Raw genomic sequence first — 18765 nt, 5'->3', positions numbered from 1 at the left:
TTCAGATGTAATTAAAACAGGTGACTGAGATTTTGATTAAAAATCTTTAAAAATGCTTTTTTATGAGCATTTGAAATATATTTCAGGCCATTTCTATCAAAAGTGCTATCAAAGTTTGTACTTCATAAAATTATTATTATTATTATTTACCAATGTGTGATTAGATCCTTTTCTTAAATTCTCAGATCTGAACAATTTCTTTTCAAACTACAGAAATATGTTCCTAGTAGTTTTAGGTATATGTGATAAATACCACATTCATAGTTCCATGTCATTGTGTATAGTAGTATATAAGGATCACTTTTACAAACAATTACTTTACTGTTCATTTCTGCAACATATTTTTTTTTGAATCAAAATTGGTCCTTCTTTAATTTCAAGTCAGTTAAACGTGAGGTCTTGCATTGCAGTGTTACACAATAATGTGTTTAATTTGATACTTTAGATTACCTGAGTAGAACAGCAGTTTTTAGGGTACTTGTTTGATAGCTGTACAAATAAATTCCTCTGTTTTATCTTTTTTCCTTTCAATGAACAGATTTACTTGGATTCCCATTGTTCATGCACATAATTTTATGAATAAAGTTCAGTGACTGTGACAATATCTTAAATTCCCTTTTGCGTTGTTTTAATTCCTCCTATTGTATACAACTAACTGGTACTTCACTTGTAACCTTAAGGAGAAAAGCTTTCTGAATTCCTATTTAACTGTATGTACTGACACTTTAACTTGCTTGACCCAATACCACTTTTATGATTAGACAAGAGATTCATTTGTCTAAAGGATTTGAAGTACGGGATACAATAAAATATGGATTTGCTGAATACAGCATTGACCGTAACTTCAGGCAATGTGTTCCAGTGAACTTTACATAACCCCTTGATACCAACAAAGGAATTAGTTGTAAAATTTCCCAATCGGTTTTGTACTTTCATGTCCAGCCAGCGATAACACCAACAAAAGTGAAGTAGTAAGAAATTGCTTTTAAAAAATTAAACCCTGGGATCAGTCTGAGCACTCCTAGGGGAATGTGTTTCAATGCTGTAATGATTAATAGAGCCTCTTAAGTGACAGAATATTCACCAGGAAGTTTTCACTAAATGAAATATTGACTTAGCCCTTCACCAGGAGAAACCCAGCTGGAAAAACTAGTGTTGAGATCCCATAGCTCTAAGACACAATACTTCCAGCATCCATCAACTTTGATATGGCGCTTTTTTAATGTATCGCTATTCAACATTAGCTTTGGTAATTCCTCCGTGTGTGTTTAGGGACTGTCCATCTAAACCCATCATTTCATTTGACATGCATTTCAGGCAGTGTTGTTCTTACATTAATGGGCAACAGAAAAGGAAAGTGTTCTGTTTTCAAAAAACTAACTTTCTATTCTATTGATCCACATTTTGGAATATTCAAATTCAGTAATAAAAACTTTCACTGATTTTAAACTTAGTATATAATACATGAACTAAGTATTAGTCCTTTACGATCACAGAGAATAGTCAGGGAGTTCTCAAATTTTGAAAACTATTTTCTTTTTTTTAATACCAAGGGGACCTATAGCCTATAATAAGTGTTCTTTCGTGTGTGTTACAAACATAATGAAAATATTGAGTGTTGATGTATTGATTTAAATACTTTCACAGTCTTAAAACTTTAAAGAAACTTGGACTGTTATAAGAAATATGTGAAACACGGTTGCAGTTTTAGATTATATTTTGCAGTAACCTAAAAGAGAGCTCATTGATAACACTTTTTTAAAACAGTAGGTATGTTTTTCATGCATATTTATTCTTACATAAGTGGCCTTGAATGTCCTTGTCATAAAAAGGAAAGGTTATCTCTATTGTCATCCCTTGCACAGACTCAAATTCAGTAATTCAAAGGCAGATTTTTTCCCATCTGTCAAGCTGAATATCATAGTACTTTATGCAGTATATGCAGGTAGTGAACGTATGAAGATTGGCAATGTTTTGTATTCTGTGCAGTTTTTAAATCTAGGCCTTTAAATGTGTCACCAAAACCAGTGCTATATGATCCTAAGACTCAGTTTGCTATGTTGCCTACTAATTAAATGCATTGCAGGTCAGATTTTCCTGTTGTTCAAATAGGTGAACTACTAGACATGGTGAACTGAGAATGTTGTTATTGACCTCCCTGTGTCTGGTATTTCAGCAGTGGTCTGTATACCAACAATGTATTAAGAAATGTTGCTATGAAAGTGACATTTTCATACCAGTTCTGTGGTTTATTAAGAGAAAAGTTTTCATTAATATACTAACATATGAAGTAAGAACAAATATATGCAAATACTGTGAGAACTGTCATAATGTTATGTCTTGTTGTAGTAAAGTTGGAGTTTTAGAACTGGGATTTTTTCATAAAACTAATGATGACTTTTTCTTTTCTAAGGCCTTCCCTATGCAAGGAACTTCCTAGTTTACAATTTCTTGATGGTGAAAACTTAAACTATCATACTTTACCCACAACTGAAAGAATCAAAAGATCAGAATCAAGAACTTTTCTGGAACTTTGTCAAGTTCAAATTGAAGAAAATGTTTTACTGAAAAACAAGGCTGTAGAACTCAGGTAGGTATTTTATATGAATATAAATTGTTTTCAGAAATATGTTTTAATGTACCCTTACTGTAGTTCTTTATGTTTTTCTTATGAATTTCACTTAGCTTTTTGCCTGGAAACATTATTATGTTAAGAAAAAGATTAGAATCATTGACTTCAGTGCAAGGAATACTTCAGACAGATATTAAAATATCTGTGGGCCTTGACTTTTGCTGTTTTAAGTTTGAGAAAACAGGTGGTTCAAATCCAGAAATTCCTGAGGTAGTAGTAGTTGGATGAATTCATACACACAACGTAGTACAGTGGCATGTTGAGGTAATAGCTTAAATCCTCAAAGTTGTATAATCATATCATTAATTTCCAATTAATTAAGTTTCAGCTTAATTTCCAGTTTCAGCTTAATCAAACCTAGTTTGAGTAACAGTGCTCTAATTTTTTTCCGGCCTTTTTTTTTTTTTTTTTTTTTACATATCTATATTATTCACATTCTAAATGACTGGAAAGCTGCAAAAGGTGTCCTCTTTCCTCTTAAAGACATGGATCATATGGCTCTGTTTATAGGTCTTTGATTTTGTCAAAAATGCTACTTCACTATTATGATTAGTTGTCCAGTGACTTAGATATTGCAAGTTGTCCAGAACTTAGATACTGGAAGTGGTAATTTTTCATGTATACCTCCTGTTTTTTCATCACTTTGCAATATCTATATATCCCAAACCTCTCATATTTTTGCACTTGGGAATATTGCCCATTTTCTTCTTTCTTAGTTCCTTTTCATTTCCTAGCAGGTTTTACAATATCCCTATAGTCCTTTTAATATCTGACTTGTCTGCTGGTGTTTGGAAAGACAGATTTCTTGATCCTGCCAGGTACTGCACATTATCCCGGAACAGGTGAAGCATTTAATATTTTATAATACTTTAGTCTGAATTTCTGCTTCTGTACTTTGTTGGGTCAGGAGAAATACCCACATTGTTTCAGAATCTAGCTATTTTTTGTTTACATATTAGCCTCTATGTCTATGGAGTCTTTTTAATACCTGAAGGGTTATTACTTTCATTTATTATTTGATGTTATTAAGCTACAATAGAATCTTCATTGCTCGCAGAACTGAGATTTCTTTGAAAAGATGTTCGTTTTAAGTATTATATTGAAATTAGTTTGGGAGAAGTTATATCATGGAGTTTTTTTTTCAACAGATGTAGTATTTAGGTGGTTCCTGGAACTCATACATTTATCCACTTCTTATCCACTTCTGTAATTTTTGGTTTCTGTTTTGCAGATGGAAAGCTGACACTTCCGAATCTATTTGAAAATTTACCATTTGAAATAATGTTCTTTCTTAAAAGGAAAACAGGAAAGGCAAAAAAAAATGTTACTTATCCTTTATGGTAGAGAAAATTTTCTTACGTCCAGAATTTAGGACCTGTTTCATTGATAACCTTTGCAGAAAAAAAATGGTAATCTCTAATTATGATATGATCATGACAGAGCTGCTGTAGAATATCTCACTTCTACATATGCTTCTATAAGATAATAAAAAGTGGGAGGGAAAAGTGATATCCACAAAATTGAATTGTTTTTGTAACCAGGGTCTGTAAGAATGTACAGCTAGACAGGTAAAAATTTGTTGGATAGTCAGGCTCAGACCATCCGTTATTAGTAGTTGATGCTACCTTCTGGACACTGAGACTTGTCCCCCTAACATCTTTATCAATGACCTGGAGCAGGAGATGGAGTGTGCACTTACCATGCTTGCAGATGACATCAAATTTGGGGGAAATGGTTTATATATCTGAGTGCAGGGCTACCATTTAGAAGGACCTAGACAAATTGGAGAGAGAGACCAACAGGAGTCTGTGAATTCAACAAGGACAAGTGCAAAGTTGTTTTTTTTAATTTGAAAGGAGTGACCTCTTTCACCAGTACAGGTTGGGACTGGCTGGCTGGGGAGCATCTCTGCCGAAAAGGACCTTTGGGTCTGGATGGATAAGAAAGTGAATGTGAGACAGCAGTCTGCCCTGATACCAAAGAAGTTTAACAGCATCCTGGGATATATCTGGAGGAACATGGACAGTAGATTGTGGGAAGTGATTATCCCCCTATATTTAGCCCTTGCATCTAAAATAGCCTCCAGTATTTGGTGTCATCAATGTATAAAACACATCAATAAACTGGAACAATTTCAGTGCATTGTCCCTGGGATGGTCAGGAGTTTTGAGCAAGTGCCTGAGAAGACAGAGCCAAGCTCTTTGCAGTGGTGCATGGCAGGAGGATGGACCAGAGCTGATAAAAGGGAAGTTCAGACTGGTGTGGTGGGTTGATCCTAGCCAGTAACTAAGAACACAGTAACTGCTTGTTCACTCCTCCCCACTCCCCACAGAAAAATAGGGGAGAGAATCAAAAGAGAAGTGAGAAAAGCCCATGGACTGAGATAAAAACAGTTTAATAAGTGAAATAAAGGGGGCAAGGGCAGAGAAGAAAACAAAAAGAAAACACCCAAGTGATGGAAAAACAATCATTCAGCACCTCCCACCAAAAGACCAATTCCTAGCCATTCTCCAAGCAATGGCTGCCTTGGAAAGACTACACCCCACTTTTATTGCTGAGCAAGACATCATATAGGATGAAATATCATTTTGGTCATTTCAGATCGGCTGGCCTGGCTACTTCCAGCCTACCCACTGAGGGTGACAGAGTGAGAAACAGAGAAGGCCTTAATGCTGTACAAGCATTTTTCAGCAATGGTTTTGATAGCACACTGCTTACTGGTGTGCTGTCAAAACAGTTGTAGTCACAGCACCATACAGGCTGCTATAAAGAGAATGAACTCTATCCCAGCCAGACCCCATACAACTGGACATAAGGAAAAACCTTTTCACCGTTAGGATAGTGATGCATTGCAACAGTTTTCTCAAAGAGGTTGTGCAGTCTCCACTCCTGGAGATTTTCAAGACATGACTGGAAAAAGCCCTGAGCAATCTGGTCTGATCTCAGAGCTAACCTTGCTCTGAAGCAGGAGATTGGACCAGAGACCAACTGAGGTTTCTTGCAGTGAGAATTTGTCTATGATTCTGTGTAACTTTTGGTATAAGGATCTTTCAGATGTTTGAGAAGAGCAATAGTGGGAAGAAATGATATAAATGTATTTTCTTTCCTGAGTGTATGTTTCTTTTTTTTTTTTAAGTTTGTTTGTTTTGGTGGTGTGTTTTTTTTTTCCAGGTTTCGATAATTCATCCACAAAAACTTCTAAATTTATAACTTTGAGATAGTTGAAACATATTGCATCAAATTTAGTCTTAAAATGATTTTTTTGTGTTAAAGCCCTCTATGTTTCATTTTGACTAAAAATACATTTTCTGGATGATTTAATAACCATTCAAAACTGCAGTTTGTGAAAGCAACTAAACAATACGTTTGTATGTAAGCCTTAAAAGCACAGCTATTATATGTACATACGACAATACTTTCTCCAAACAGACTGAATTAATGTGACATTGCTAAAGAACAGGCCAAAAATAGAGCAAACTTCTGTCTGTTTCACATCTCGCTAAGTTATGAGCCCCTGTAGGTGCGACCTCAAGTATGTAAGCTGCCAAAAGTAATCACTGCTTGCTTCCCTAATCCATGTTTCATACACCACTGCTGCTCAGTTCAATTGTTTGTGCTATTTCTGCATGCAAGTTCACTGTTCTTAGCATGCTTGTCTTGTAGTGAGTAATCATATAAAAAACTAATACAATACCTTGGCTACAGTAATTTTGTTTTCATTAATCATGTATGCAGATGTCTGGCTGCTGGAACTTTATAAATACTTGTATGTATAATATAGTGAAAATGACAGGAATTTCATAAGCAGGTTTGCAGGAGAATATGTAAACAATGGTCTTCTTCATTTCTTTGTAAAGGATTTACAAACATGATTGAATGACAATTTGTATTTTAAACAAGTTAACTAACTGACTAATGAAAATCACAGTAGAGCTGCAAAGTGACATTAAGCATAATTTTAACTAGCACACAGTTAGGGGTAGAATAATCATAGAATCGCAGAATGGCTGAGGTTGGAAGGGACCTCTGAAGATCATCTAGTCCAGCCCCCTGCCGAGCAGGATCACCTAGAACACGTCGCACAGGATGGCATCCAGGCAGGATTTTAGTATCTCTAGAAATGGAGACTCCACAAATTCTCTGGGCAACCTGTGCTAGTGCTCTGTCACCCTCACAGTAAGGAAGTGCCCTCTCATATTCAGCTGGAACCTCTCATCCTGTTGCTGAGCACAACTGAAAAGACTGGCTCGATCCTCTCGACACCCTCCCCTCAGATATTTATACACATTGATGAAGTCTCTCTTCAGTCTTCTCTTTTCCAGGCTAAACAGGCCCAGTTCTCTCAGTCTGTCCTCTTACGACAGGTGCTTCAGTCTTATAATCATTTTAGTAGCCCTCCTCTGGACTTGCTGCAGTAGTTCTATGTCCCTCTTGTACTGGAGAGCCCAGAACTGAACAGAATACCAGGTGTGGCCTCACCAGGGCTGCAGTGAGCAGGAGATAACTGCCAGTGCTGGGTAGAACTGGCTTTTTTGTCAACTGGCTTTTTTGCCTCCAAGAGGTTTGTTCTACTGATTTTCCATATCATTTTTACTGTCTCATTCTGACAAAATGATGTTCTTTGAATAACACAGCGGTCATTACAGGATGAAATTCTATGTAAAATATGTCAGTTCTGTAGGCAAGCTTTCAAAGCTTAAACTTCCATGTGGATTACAATCTGATTCTAGTGCTTTTATCTTTCCTTGAAGTCTCTGGAAAACCTTAACTCAAGTCGAGAGATGCCTTTTTCATTAGAAAGAGACAGGTAGCTTTCTGTTCGTAGCATTTGTTCATGAAAGTAGTATCTTGGTCCTTAAGTATGAGCAAGGCTGCTGTACTAGTACAGTCAAATCTTGTGATCTTGTGATGAAGCTCAAATCTTGTGAATCTTATGATGAAGACCCATCTCCTCCTCTTCCTCTTCTGTTTTAGTATTCCCTTCTCCCAGTGCAGAAGCAGTGCAGAAGCTTTGTGGCTGTTCTAAAATTTACATGGGATATAATATGCTTTCACTGGTTAAGATCCGATCAAGACTGTGGGTGACTGGCCATTAAACACAAGGGAATGTGCTCATCGAAGCTGGAAACTGTAAAACTTGCTGTAGTTAGTCTGCCATATTCAACATTACATGACTTAGTAAGCATCCTGAGAGTAGGGACATTGGTGCTTCCGTCAGGGTAATCATAGTTCTTGTTTTGTCGAGATGCCAACTTACATTTCAAATGTTGTTTGTATTTTAACTAAGAAGCAATTCCAGAAGAGTTAGTGTGATGAGACCCCTTGATCTATAATGCCAAAAAGGTCTCAAAGGCAAATTTACAGTAACTGAAAAGGAAATATTATGGTATCAAAAGTCTTAATACTTACGTATTTCTTTCTTTGTTTTCTCTCCTCTCTAGTATGTCATTGGCTTTTCTTTTGTTGTTTTTTCTTTATTTTTTCCCCAGTAAAAAAGTAAATCAATCCTGCATATTTTCCATGATAGCTGCTTCCTTTTTGTGGTTTGAGTAAGTGGTCTTCAGGACCAAGTCTCTGATATCAAGAATGCAGTCGAGACACTGAGAAATCTGCAGTGCTTTGCTAGGATGATCCTGCCACAACCCTATTGAACAGTGTTTTGTCTTCCTCTCCCCTCTACCCTTTCTTCCCTCTTCTCCCCTCCCCTTTTTACTTTTTCAGCTTATTTTATTTTTTTATAGTTGTTGTTGTCTGCCCTTTGGAGTTTAATTTTGCAGGAGAATCCCAAATACAGTTACAGTTAATTAGTAACCTCCCAAAAGCTGCTTGTGGAAAAAACAAACAAACAAACAAAAAACCACCTAACTTACGATCCCTGGTGACCACAGTTATTTCCCACCCCAATTTCCTGTTGTCTTCAACCTCCCCTGCTGTTTCTACTTGCCACGTGCATAGACACTGAAAGAATGAAACAGCTGTTCAAGGTGCTGCTAGACTTGACAAGGAAGAAGATGCACAAGTATCCTGTTAACAGTTTCCTCCCTTCCTCCCTCCCTCCCTCCCTTCCTTCCTTCCTTCCTTCCTTCCTGTTTGTTTTTTTTGTTGGTTGAGAATGAACAAGTATACTTAGGATAATAGTTTAGGAGTGTACTTTTCATCATACAAAAGCTTATTTTGCCCAGTATGTAAAAGATCAAGGGTTTTTCCCGTGTTATTTTTTTTTCCTCTTCTAACCAAACTTCTGAAATATTTTACTAGTATTTCTTATTGAATAAATTACTGTACTTACTGTGTGGGAGGAGACAGCTAGAACTTTTTAGATCCTGAAGCAAATATTTGTAGTGGTTTAAATCTTTTGAGGAATTGTTGCTGTGTTTGTGGAATTAACAGGAAAGAAAATATTGTGTAATGGGCAATCCAGTGTACAGCTAATGCGTGAGTTGTATAATTACGCTGTGTGGATTTGGCTTCAAATTTAGCTGTTCATATTTTACATGACAGTACTGAACTTGCACTAGCAGAGAAAGAGTTAGTGTCTTTTTTCCTCCAGTAAGATCTGTGTTCTTAAAAATCTATAAAGTTCTCAGTTAAACTTTACTAGAAGAAATAGTTATTTAGTTAAATAGACTTTTCACAGTAAAATATTATAAAAGCTTTGCCTTTTAAGAATAATGAACGGGAAATTCTGTTATTCAAACTATTATCTTAGGACTTAATTTTTCCAGACCCCCAAGAGGATTGATCTTATTTCAACTTTTTTATCTTGTGTTGCTGACCTAGAATTGACTTTTTGCTCCTCTGAAAATAGCTCCAGATTACAGATCTCTGCATCTATTTGTGGTATCAAAGGAAAACATTTTGTGGGTTCCAAAAGTACCTGCTACCTATTACAATAGATAAACACTGTCTTAAATACAGACAGCCTTCTGTATCTGTAACAATTAGTTCATATTTGCTCTTACTTGTCCTAGTCACTTGGATGGTGTAGCACAACTAATCAGAGCCAGACTTCATAGATTAGTGTTGCTGGGCTCTTTCTGACAATCAGACGGGAAATCAGATGCTTTGTATGGCTCTTTTACTCCATTTCATTGCTATACCAGGCTTATACAGCTTATTATAAAATTAGAAGTCAAAAGTGAACAAAGATCTGCAGGAACTCCACTAGTATTTAACCAGGAAAAAAGATGCAGAGAATTTTAACTCTTCCTGAAGTTCAGTGTGGCATCTTCCTATATATTAATAGAAGTATTGACATTTAAAAGTTTCCATTCTCCTAAATTCTCTTTAGGCATTGTGGTTTGTTGGTTTGAATCTAAGCTTGGGTTTTGTTGCTGTAGTTCTAATGTAAATTTAAAAGTTACTGTTATTTTTATATTAGATTCCATAGTTCCTAAATTTAAAAAAAAAAAAAAAAGATTATAAAGGATTATTAAGGCTATTAAGAGGTTTATAACTAACTTGCATCAAATCCTCTAAAATTTTTGGCTTTGTAACCACATAGAAAATGAACAGTGAAATGCATGCCGTAATGCCTATTTCAGACTGAAGCCATTAAAAAACAAAAAGACATAAATTAAAATAAGAAAGCTAATACATCATGGTATATTTGAGATACTACCAAAAAAGTTTAGTTAAGATTTTTAAATACTGAAACTAATTTTTAGAGTAATTACTGTTAACTGTAAGAATAAGAAAACAAGTAAGGATACATGAAAATACAGAGTAGTTTAGCAATTAATAGAGGAAATATATATTTTTAAAGTGTTCTTACAGTCTGAAATGTATGTGATAACATTTTTATCTTTCTTCAGAATTGCCTCTTCCATTGATGCTGCACAGAGACAATGCTGGTATTTTAATCAGTTGATGAAACTTAGCATTGAACATCGATGTGCGCATGAGTATGGTGAACTAAACATTACTGACAGAGATAGACCAGAAACACTGCAAAATCATTTAAAGCAAACATCCACTGGCTGCCTACAGGAAAATAACCTCTTTATCATGGGTGCGACAGAAAATAAACAGGTCTTGTTGGATCCTTCTGAAAGATGGATTACTCCTGGCCATATTAAGGCCACATTCATTAACTCCTCCATACCTGTGCACCAAAAGGAAAATAAAGAAGATCATAGAGTGAAGCAGAAGAACACTGAATCTTGTATTAATTACAGTGAGGAGAGCAAAGGCAACAATAACATGTCAGCCCAGCTCACATTGCAACAGTCAGTTATATCAAGTAATGTGGGAAGAGATCTTCAGCATTTTGATAATGATACAGAAAGGTAAGACATGGATGTTGGACTGTTCTCAGATAGATTAGATGGATAGGCAATAAGAGAGAATTTTTTGTTTAAAACAGACGTGATCAGACAGTGCGAAAGTAATATTTTGAAGCTTATTAGACAGCAAAGCACTTTAAGGTAATGCACACTGGACTAACATATTAACAACAATCCCATATGGTATTGTGTCAGTAGATTAGAATATAGATAAGTATGTACTTAAAAGAATTTTAAAATACTGTCTAATAAGAGAATTTTGAAACTTTTACTTGGCCTCCTAACTTTTACTTCTTTTTTGCAATACATTTATGACACCAACTCATAAATGCATAAGTAATTTACAACATTAAGGATGGAAAGGCTTGGTGGTTTGCTGGAATTTTGAGGGAGTTTGAACTACAAACTAGTGTAAGTTTTTTTGTTGTACTGTTCATTAGGCACTCAAGATTTGTCTGTGTAAAGTCTACAGTCGATAACATTTAGAAAGCAAGATGGAAAAGTTGCTTAAATCTACTGTCTGACTCCCTTGACCTTAGGCCAGGCTCCTGCTGTTGTGATGACTGAAGAGCTAACAGTCTGCCCTGCCCTTGGTACTCCTCCAACATGTTTCAACCCACTTCTTACAAGTAGAGGCAGGGGTGAAGGGCCAGTTCAACTTGTTCTGTGCCCCTAAATACTCTCTTGCATAAAACAGGCTGGTTTATTACCTCTTCAGAATGTATCTGCTGCTGGTATATGGTTCTGGATGTACAGTCAGGGAAAACAGAAGCTATTTTGCCCAGAAATTTTGCCCTGGAGATACAAACTTTTAGTTATAGCTTCATAAGTATTCAGTTTCAAAAGTCCACATCTTGAATACAGTGTGAGAATCAAGCATGGGAAGGTGTGCTTCTTCATGCTGGTTAGACTTACAGTAAATGGGCAGTAGTGGTTAGTTGGTTGATTTTTAAGACACTAACAATTTGTCATAAAAATTATTATTCAGGAAGACCATAGAATTCATCATCGCCTCCCAGGAATTTGAAAATCAGACTACAGTAGTCTATTATGGCAGTTGAGTGCCTCAAAAAAAAATCTTTTTGAAAAGCTCGTTTAGAATTCTTAGTTAGTATTTTAAATTCATCCTGTAGCCAGTTGTTGAACAGTTCTCTTCAATGCAGAATACAAACTTAATTGAAGTTTTTTTAAACTCAGCTTATTTTTTATGGATGCAAAGCTTGTAAATAAACCATGTTTTGAGATTGGTAAACTTAACAAACACATTTTAAGGAAAAAATGCTTTTAAAAAAAGGAATATTTTATCTACTCCTTTCTTCTGGCTTAACCTCTGAAGTGTGCTGTGACTTGTGCTGGAGCATCTTCTTCGCTGAAAAGTACTCTATTATTTAAATAAATGCACTACAGATTGTAAAGTGTAAAATGTGTAAAGTCTGGGGGAAATTTAGACATGTTTTATTAAGCCCATTAGGAAGCTGAAATGATAATTTTATGGAGAGAAGGATTCCAAGATAATAATGTCATAATGCAAAGCTCCCATTAAACTTTTTCTCCATCAGAAAAATTTAATTAATTGACCTTGTGTTTAGGGAGCTCAATCACGTAGCAAATCTAAGTAACCTGTAATCAGTGCTTTTTAAACAATAAGTAACTTAGAAAACGTTACTATCTTAGAAAACATTTTCCCATCTGCTCTATTGGAATTATTCTTATCATACAGTTTTCAGCGTTCACCTTAGCTCACTTTAGTATTTTTCTGTATAGACTGTGGAGATAAGTGGATCTTTCCAATGGGTTATTCAGTCATTATTAAGCTACTTCTGCTCCTGATATTTACTTTGAGAAGACACTTCTTCTCTAGTTAATGTAAAGGGAACAATGCCCAGTAGAGAGTAGTTCTCTTAGATAAATTGGTCTTCCAAATGTTGTAAATATCCTCCTGTGTTCCTGTACATGTGTATCACATCTGTGTTGTAATTTCTTTGCAGTTTAATGGTAGAGCATTCTATTTTTCTCAGTGCATAACACTATTCTTTCAGGGTTTTTTTTGGTTATAGTTAGGCAGCTATGATAATCCAGTTTTGCTGGTGATGTTATGTTATCCGTAACGGTACTTATTCCTTACTAGGCTGCATATGGCAGCATCAGCGATCCAGTCCCTTTGGAAGAAGTACCATGCCAGGACGAAAACTAACTGCACCAAAACGAGGAATGATCATTTTACAGAGGTTTCAGGATGGAAGAATGAAGCTGCCACACTAATCCAGGTTAGATTGAGGCATTCTCTTTACTTATTTTCAGATTAAATAAGAAAAAATCTAATTTTGTGTGCTTGTCATCTTCTATCTATTTTTACTTATGATCTATCAGTAGTTTTGTAATTAAAGTTTTTTTTGTTTGTGTTTTATTTAAAAAATGTAAAATTGAAGTTTCTAAAAGCTTTCTTTACAAAAAAAAAAAAAAGTTCTGTAGAAGCATAAAAATATTTGCCCTTTATTCACCAAGTATTTTCCCTGAATTAGCTTTTTTATTATTATTACTATTATTTTAATACTGTGTTTTAGGGCATATTGTGGCTATGTTCTTACTGGTGTATGTCTATGCTACTAAACTAACAGACACTGGCTGCATAAGTGGTAGAACATGTCTCATATCTATACAACTAACTACTCTTCCTTTCTCTGCCATCCAACCTACTCATGCCTTTCCTTCTCTTCCCATCTCCCAGAAGATATGACTGCCACATTCATACTGCCATCGAGAACACACCATGGCCTAGGCTGTACCATACCAGACACTGGGCTAATGGTTAAACAGAATGAATTACTGTGTGTGTGAACTAAGCTCTGCTTAGTTTGCTAAACAGATATAGCATCTATATGACAAGTTGCCAGGGTTCATGGATTTTTCTACATTTTTAAGTTAATGTAGCTAGTATTGTTAAGTTTGTTTCTGGAGTATAGTGTGTAACTAGTATATTAAAATTTGATCTCCATAAGTTTATTTAATCTATTTTTGAACCTATTTGGGCTCTACTATATATTAAAGTGTTGAGTTCCACAAAATTATATACTGAATAAAATGTTTTTACTTTCTTTTTTCTTTGTTTCAAACCTTTTCCAAATTTAATTTTCAAAGTTAATATGGAAATAAATAAACTTTCACTTTTTATGCATTTTATGGATTTGTATTTCTCTTATATCCATCTCCATTATTCACTCTTTCTTTAATAAAATCTCAGTCCATTTAGTCTCTTTTCACATTACTCTGTGCTTCTTATCTTTTTATCCCTATATCTTTACCTTATTCTATTACATCCTATTTTAAAGAAGTGACTAGAACTGAATTCCAGAGGTAAGTATATCATGAATTTATACATAAGGGAGTTTTCATCTCATTTCTTAAAAGTTGCTATAATATAATTTGTCATTTTTGATCTCAACTGAGCACTGATCTCGTGCATTCATAGATCTGTGTTAACAGATGCCTTACAGTTTATCCTTCTGTATGTACCATTACAACTTGTTTTCTCCTTTGCATTTGTAAAAACTAATTGTATTTATTGAATGAAATGTATTTCTCAGTTGATCGCTCTGTAATATCAGGATCTTCTTTCTGGATGGTTATGAAGATCTGTAGGAAAATAATACCAATGAAATGATAAGAAAGCAGATCTAATACATTTAGTCATCTGTATATAAATCAGGAATTTAATGTGTAAAGACAGCAATGTTTTCAATAATTTATGCAATTATAAAATCATTTATTAAAAATGAATAAGCTAAATTTTAAGTCTGAATATGAGATTTACCCTTCCTGTTTTAGTGCCTTCATTGCAAAGCCTTTAAATGTCGCCAACACTACTCCGACAACACTACTCTTCAGGAGAGTGTTTTGCACAGTATTTAAATGCTTAGGGCCTCTTGGATTCTAATTACATCAAACGATTTGGGGGTAATTGAATTTAGTATTCTTAATTCCGTTTATTTCATTTTGATCTCTGAAATGTTTTCTTTGGTGTGATTCTACAGCTTGTCATGTGTTTGTAACACCTTGCTTCTTTTTCTAGCATTTAATTCCTAATGTGCTTCTTTTTCTTAGATATAGTTATTCCTACTGGTAATATTTTTTTTTAATAAAGATCTTAAGACAGTTAAGAGAGAGTGACTGACCTAGGTCAATTGCATGAGATATCTCCCAGAATAGCTACTTGTAAACTATGAGGCATTTAGTATAAGTGTATTTTTATTCTCAGTAATTTGAAAGTTAACACTCAGCTTTTTCATATGTAGTCATTCCTTTCAGTTTATAATAGTCCCTGAAGGAATTGTCAAATAATTAATTAGTTGACCCAGGTTTGTAGTTGAGGGAGTTGCAGGATTCCTTTCTGCTTACTTGTGGAGAGCCTCCTGAGTACTCTAAGCTTTAGACATGTGCTGGCATTTAATTTGTCTTGTAGTTTTAAATGTCACATAAAGTTCAAAAAACAGATCATTGAGCTATTAAACCAGGGCCCAAGATGTTTTATCTTCCTAATGGGATAACATAGAGAATCTGGAATTGGGTTTGATCTATGACTTTGTATAACATGCTTTAAATTTTTTGTTTAGGCATCTTGGAAGGGCTTTCTTTTGCGAAGGAAACTGGCCAGTGCTCTTGCAGCTGTTAAAAGTGATGAAGTGGAGGATGACTATGAAGAAATAAATGTGGATGATTTCATGTTTTATGAAGTAAGCATAGTCATTAGCATAAAAATTTACATGTCATGTAAAAAATATTATTCTAAAACAATCATGTAAGTTTTGAAAATAAAAGAAATTGAAAAGACTACCAGGACAAGAATTAACATATTGGATGTCCAGAAATAAAGAAGCATTTGGTACATATAACTCATTTAAATGTATTTGTCATGGATTAATTGCTTCCTGCTCTTTGTGATGCTCTCATAGTTACTGTGCTATTAATGTCACAACAACTATAGAAATCCATATATTTCAACAGTTAAAGGACTAACAACTGAGAATAAGGAAACAACTACTTTTGTTCTAAAATGTTTAGCTTTTTAGTATTTTAGTAACTGATTATAATGCCAACAATGTGTTAATATGTATTTTGTTCATTTTCATGATAGAATGAGAACAATATTATAGCTGAAAATACAGAAAATATAGCTGAGATTCAGTGTTGTAGGATTCCAGTAAAAAGAACTCCCTCCCCCAAAACAGAGGTGAAGCAGGCTGATTAGCTCTTCATTTATCTCTGAAGTAAAGTGCTAAAAATGGCATAAGTCTGAATATAGTGGAAAAAAAATGAAAAAAAAATAGCTAAATCAAGAAAAAAAAAGTTGAAAAAAATCCAGAAATGTTTACTATTATTTTTTTTGCAAATTATATAGAGTTAATAATGTCCTTTAAATTTCAAAGCATTTAAATTGGGCCAGAAGTTTCAGTTCTAAGAAATTAAAACTAGCTTCAAATTAATTTTGTAATTATTTAGTAATACTTAGGTAGAAAATAAAACTGTTCACAAGATAAATATTATCATTCAGTAAGCAAAGAAAAGAATCTTTAAGCTAATTTTGTCCCTTGTAGCCTTAATAGACACTTTCTCCATTGGTTCTAGACTCAGTATGCATAGTAAGGCAGCTGTTAATGACTTATTCACCTATTCATCTGTCTGTTTTCTCTAATTGTTCACATTTGTTCTCTTCTTTATTTGTGGTTTCTGGTAAAGCAAAGCAAACTGATGTCATTTGAGACCTAAGTGGATATTACTGAGAGTTTTTTTTTTTAATGAATCTTTGTCTATGTGTGCTTATAGTTGCTCATTCAGCTAATGCATCTTTGCAAGGGTCCACTGTAATTTTGCAATGGAGATTGATGTGATAGCCCTGCTACTGGCAGGATTAGATCCTATTTATTATCACATGCTTGTGTGGCTCATAGACAGTTATGAAAATCAAGTATGTTTTTAGTTGAAGCAGCACAATTTACAGTTCATCAGTCTTTGGTCATCTGAGTATCAACCTTCTTATGTCCCATTTCCCTGTCCCCATTAGAAAATAGTTGGACTTTGTACCAACTAATTTCTGGTGACTTGATAGCTTAGAATATTGTTTTTCTTCCCTCTTTTAGCATCTATTTTAAGATAGATTTTCAGAATAACTATCCTATTGTAAGATAATGCAAAATGCTGGAGAGTCCCAGGAATCATTTGTAGACAGGAAATGTGTGTGTGTGTGTAAATGTAGAGATCTGACATAAATTTTAGGATTTTTTTTTTAATTTTAATTTAAAATATATATATACAAAAAAGCAGAGTCTCATTAGCTGATGTTCTCTGATCCTTGGCTTCTTTCTAGAATAATAAAAAGCAGAAAGTGGAAGGTTTTATTTTTTCACACAGTAAAGAAATATCTGTTCTTATGTACAAAAGAAGGAAAATACCCTGTTTTGAATTATTCAGCCTGTAGTCCAGAGTCTCATATGCCATGTGTCAGTTGAGCCATGGTTGTTTCACTCTGTCCTGCCAAATAATCTTGTGACTTTATTTTTTACTTGTTTTGTTTTATTTTTTCTGAAGAAAAAAAAATGAAAACTACATGGGTAGTTTTATTCCATCTGTCTGTTGTCAAGGTAATCACATTTGGACAGGTACTTCTGAGGCCAGGGATAAAAGGAAGGAGTCGGGGAGGCAGGAAAAAAAAAGGGCCAGGTCATTTCAGAGAGCCTTGCACTGTATCACCCTCTGGTGTGATTTTTTCCAAATTGTAGTTTAGTTTATTAAGAAAGAAGTAAAACATGTTTTTAGGGAACATTGGTTAAATAAAGTTATTTTGTTCAGATAATGATAGGAGAACCATGAACTGACATTTTAATTTGCACACCAGGCTCAAAGGCTGAACTGGAGATTCTTATCAAATAAATTACTCAAAACCTTAACTTATTGTGATGAAAAATGTAAGAATATATTTTTTTCTACAGAGCTGTGTATGTGATAAATTTTAAATTTATAGGCCCAGAAAGGTTATCCTTTGTTCAGTGATTAAGATTTTCAAGATTGGCTGTAACTGGAATTCAGAAATTTCTTACGCCCTGTGATGTTTGTCGTAATTTTTCCTATATTTGTTTGTTTCAAGCATGTATCTTGTGTTCACTGAAGAGATTGTAAGAAATGTATGGCTTAACTATAAAAGACCTACTGAAAATGTATTATGAAATAGGGATGAGTTATCCTTTCTGGCCCGTGTTATAACAAAAAAAAGTTTTGGGCCTCAAACAAGTGTGTAGGGAGGAGTACTTATTGCTGGACAAAGCGATCCCATATAATAAGGTGTGAAGGAGGAGAAAAATGCATGGAAACCATTTTGTGCTGCAGATTTCACTGTTGGATAGGATGAGTGAATTGGGAGAAAAATATTTTCTTATCACAAGTTAATGCAAACATAGTAAATCTTGTCCAAATGTTTTTTGAATAGTCCACTATTTTGTCATGTCATCATTATTTTTATACCAGCATTATGAAAGATTTCAGTTGTAATGATTTCATTTTGTATTATCTAACAATTCACAAAGCCACTAGTGTGCAAGCTTCTGTTTAAACCATTTAAAATATCACTATGCTGATGAAGACTGGTCACTCATTAGGTACCATTCTTCATTAAATAACTGTTTAATGTCTTTATGACAAGTTCACTATACATAGTGCTTTGTGGAAGTTGAGGTTACAAAACAGCATGGGGAAAACAGTAGTCTTTTCCAAAGACCTGTTTACTCCAGTTAAGCGCATTGAGCAGTGATATATTACTACAAGTCTCTGGCACCATATCATGTGAAAAATGAATTGTGT

General features: G+C 34.5%; 1 protein-coding gene across 15 annotated transcripts in view; it reads left to right on the top strand.

The window, feature by feature from the left end:
* LRRIQ1 (leucine rich repeats and IQ motif containing 1) overlaps positions 1-18765 on the top strand; it is a 116469-nt gene that overhangs the window by 28578 nt on the left and 69126 nt on the right. For all 15 annotated transcript variants that reach the window (XM_080588472.1, XM_080588481.1, XM_080588480.1 and 12 more), the window contains 4 exons: positions 2414-2590; positions 10447-10920; positions 13046-13184; positions 15528-15647. In XM_080588472.1, the coding sequence (XP_080444598.1) occupies positions 2414-2590; positions 10447-10920; positions 13046-13184; positions 15528-15647 (910 nt within the window). The remainder of the gene's footprint in view (positions 1-2413; positions 2591-10446; positions 10921-13045; positions 13185-15527; positions 15648-18765) is intronic.

The sequence above is a fragment of the Anser brachyrhynchus genome (genome assembly GCF_964034855.1).
Source record: "Anser brachyrhynchus genome assembly, chromosome: 1".
Lineage (NCBI taxonomy): Eukaryota > Metazoa > Chordata > Aves > Anseriformes > Anatidae > Anser > Anser brachyrhynchus.
This window is presented reverse-complemented; position numbering and strand designations above follow the sequence as displayed.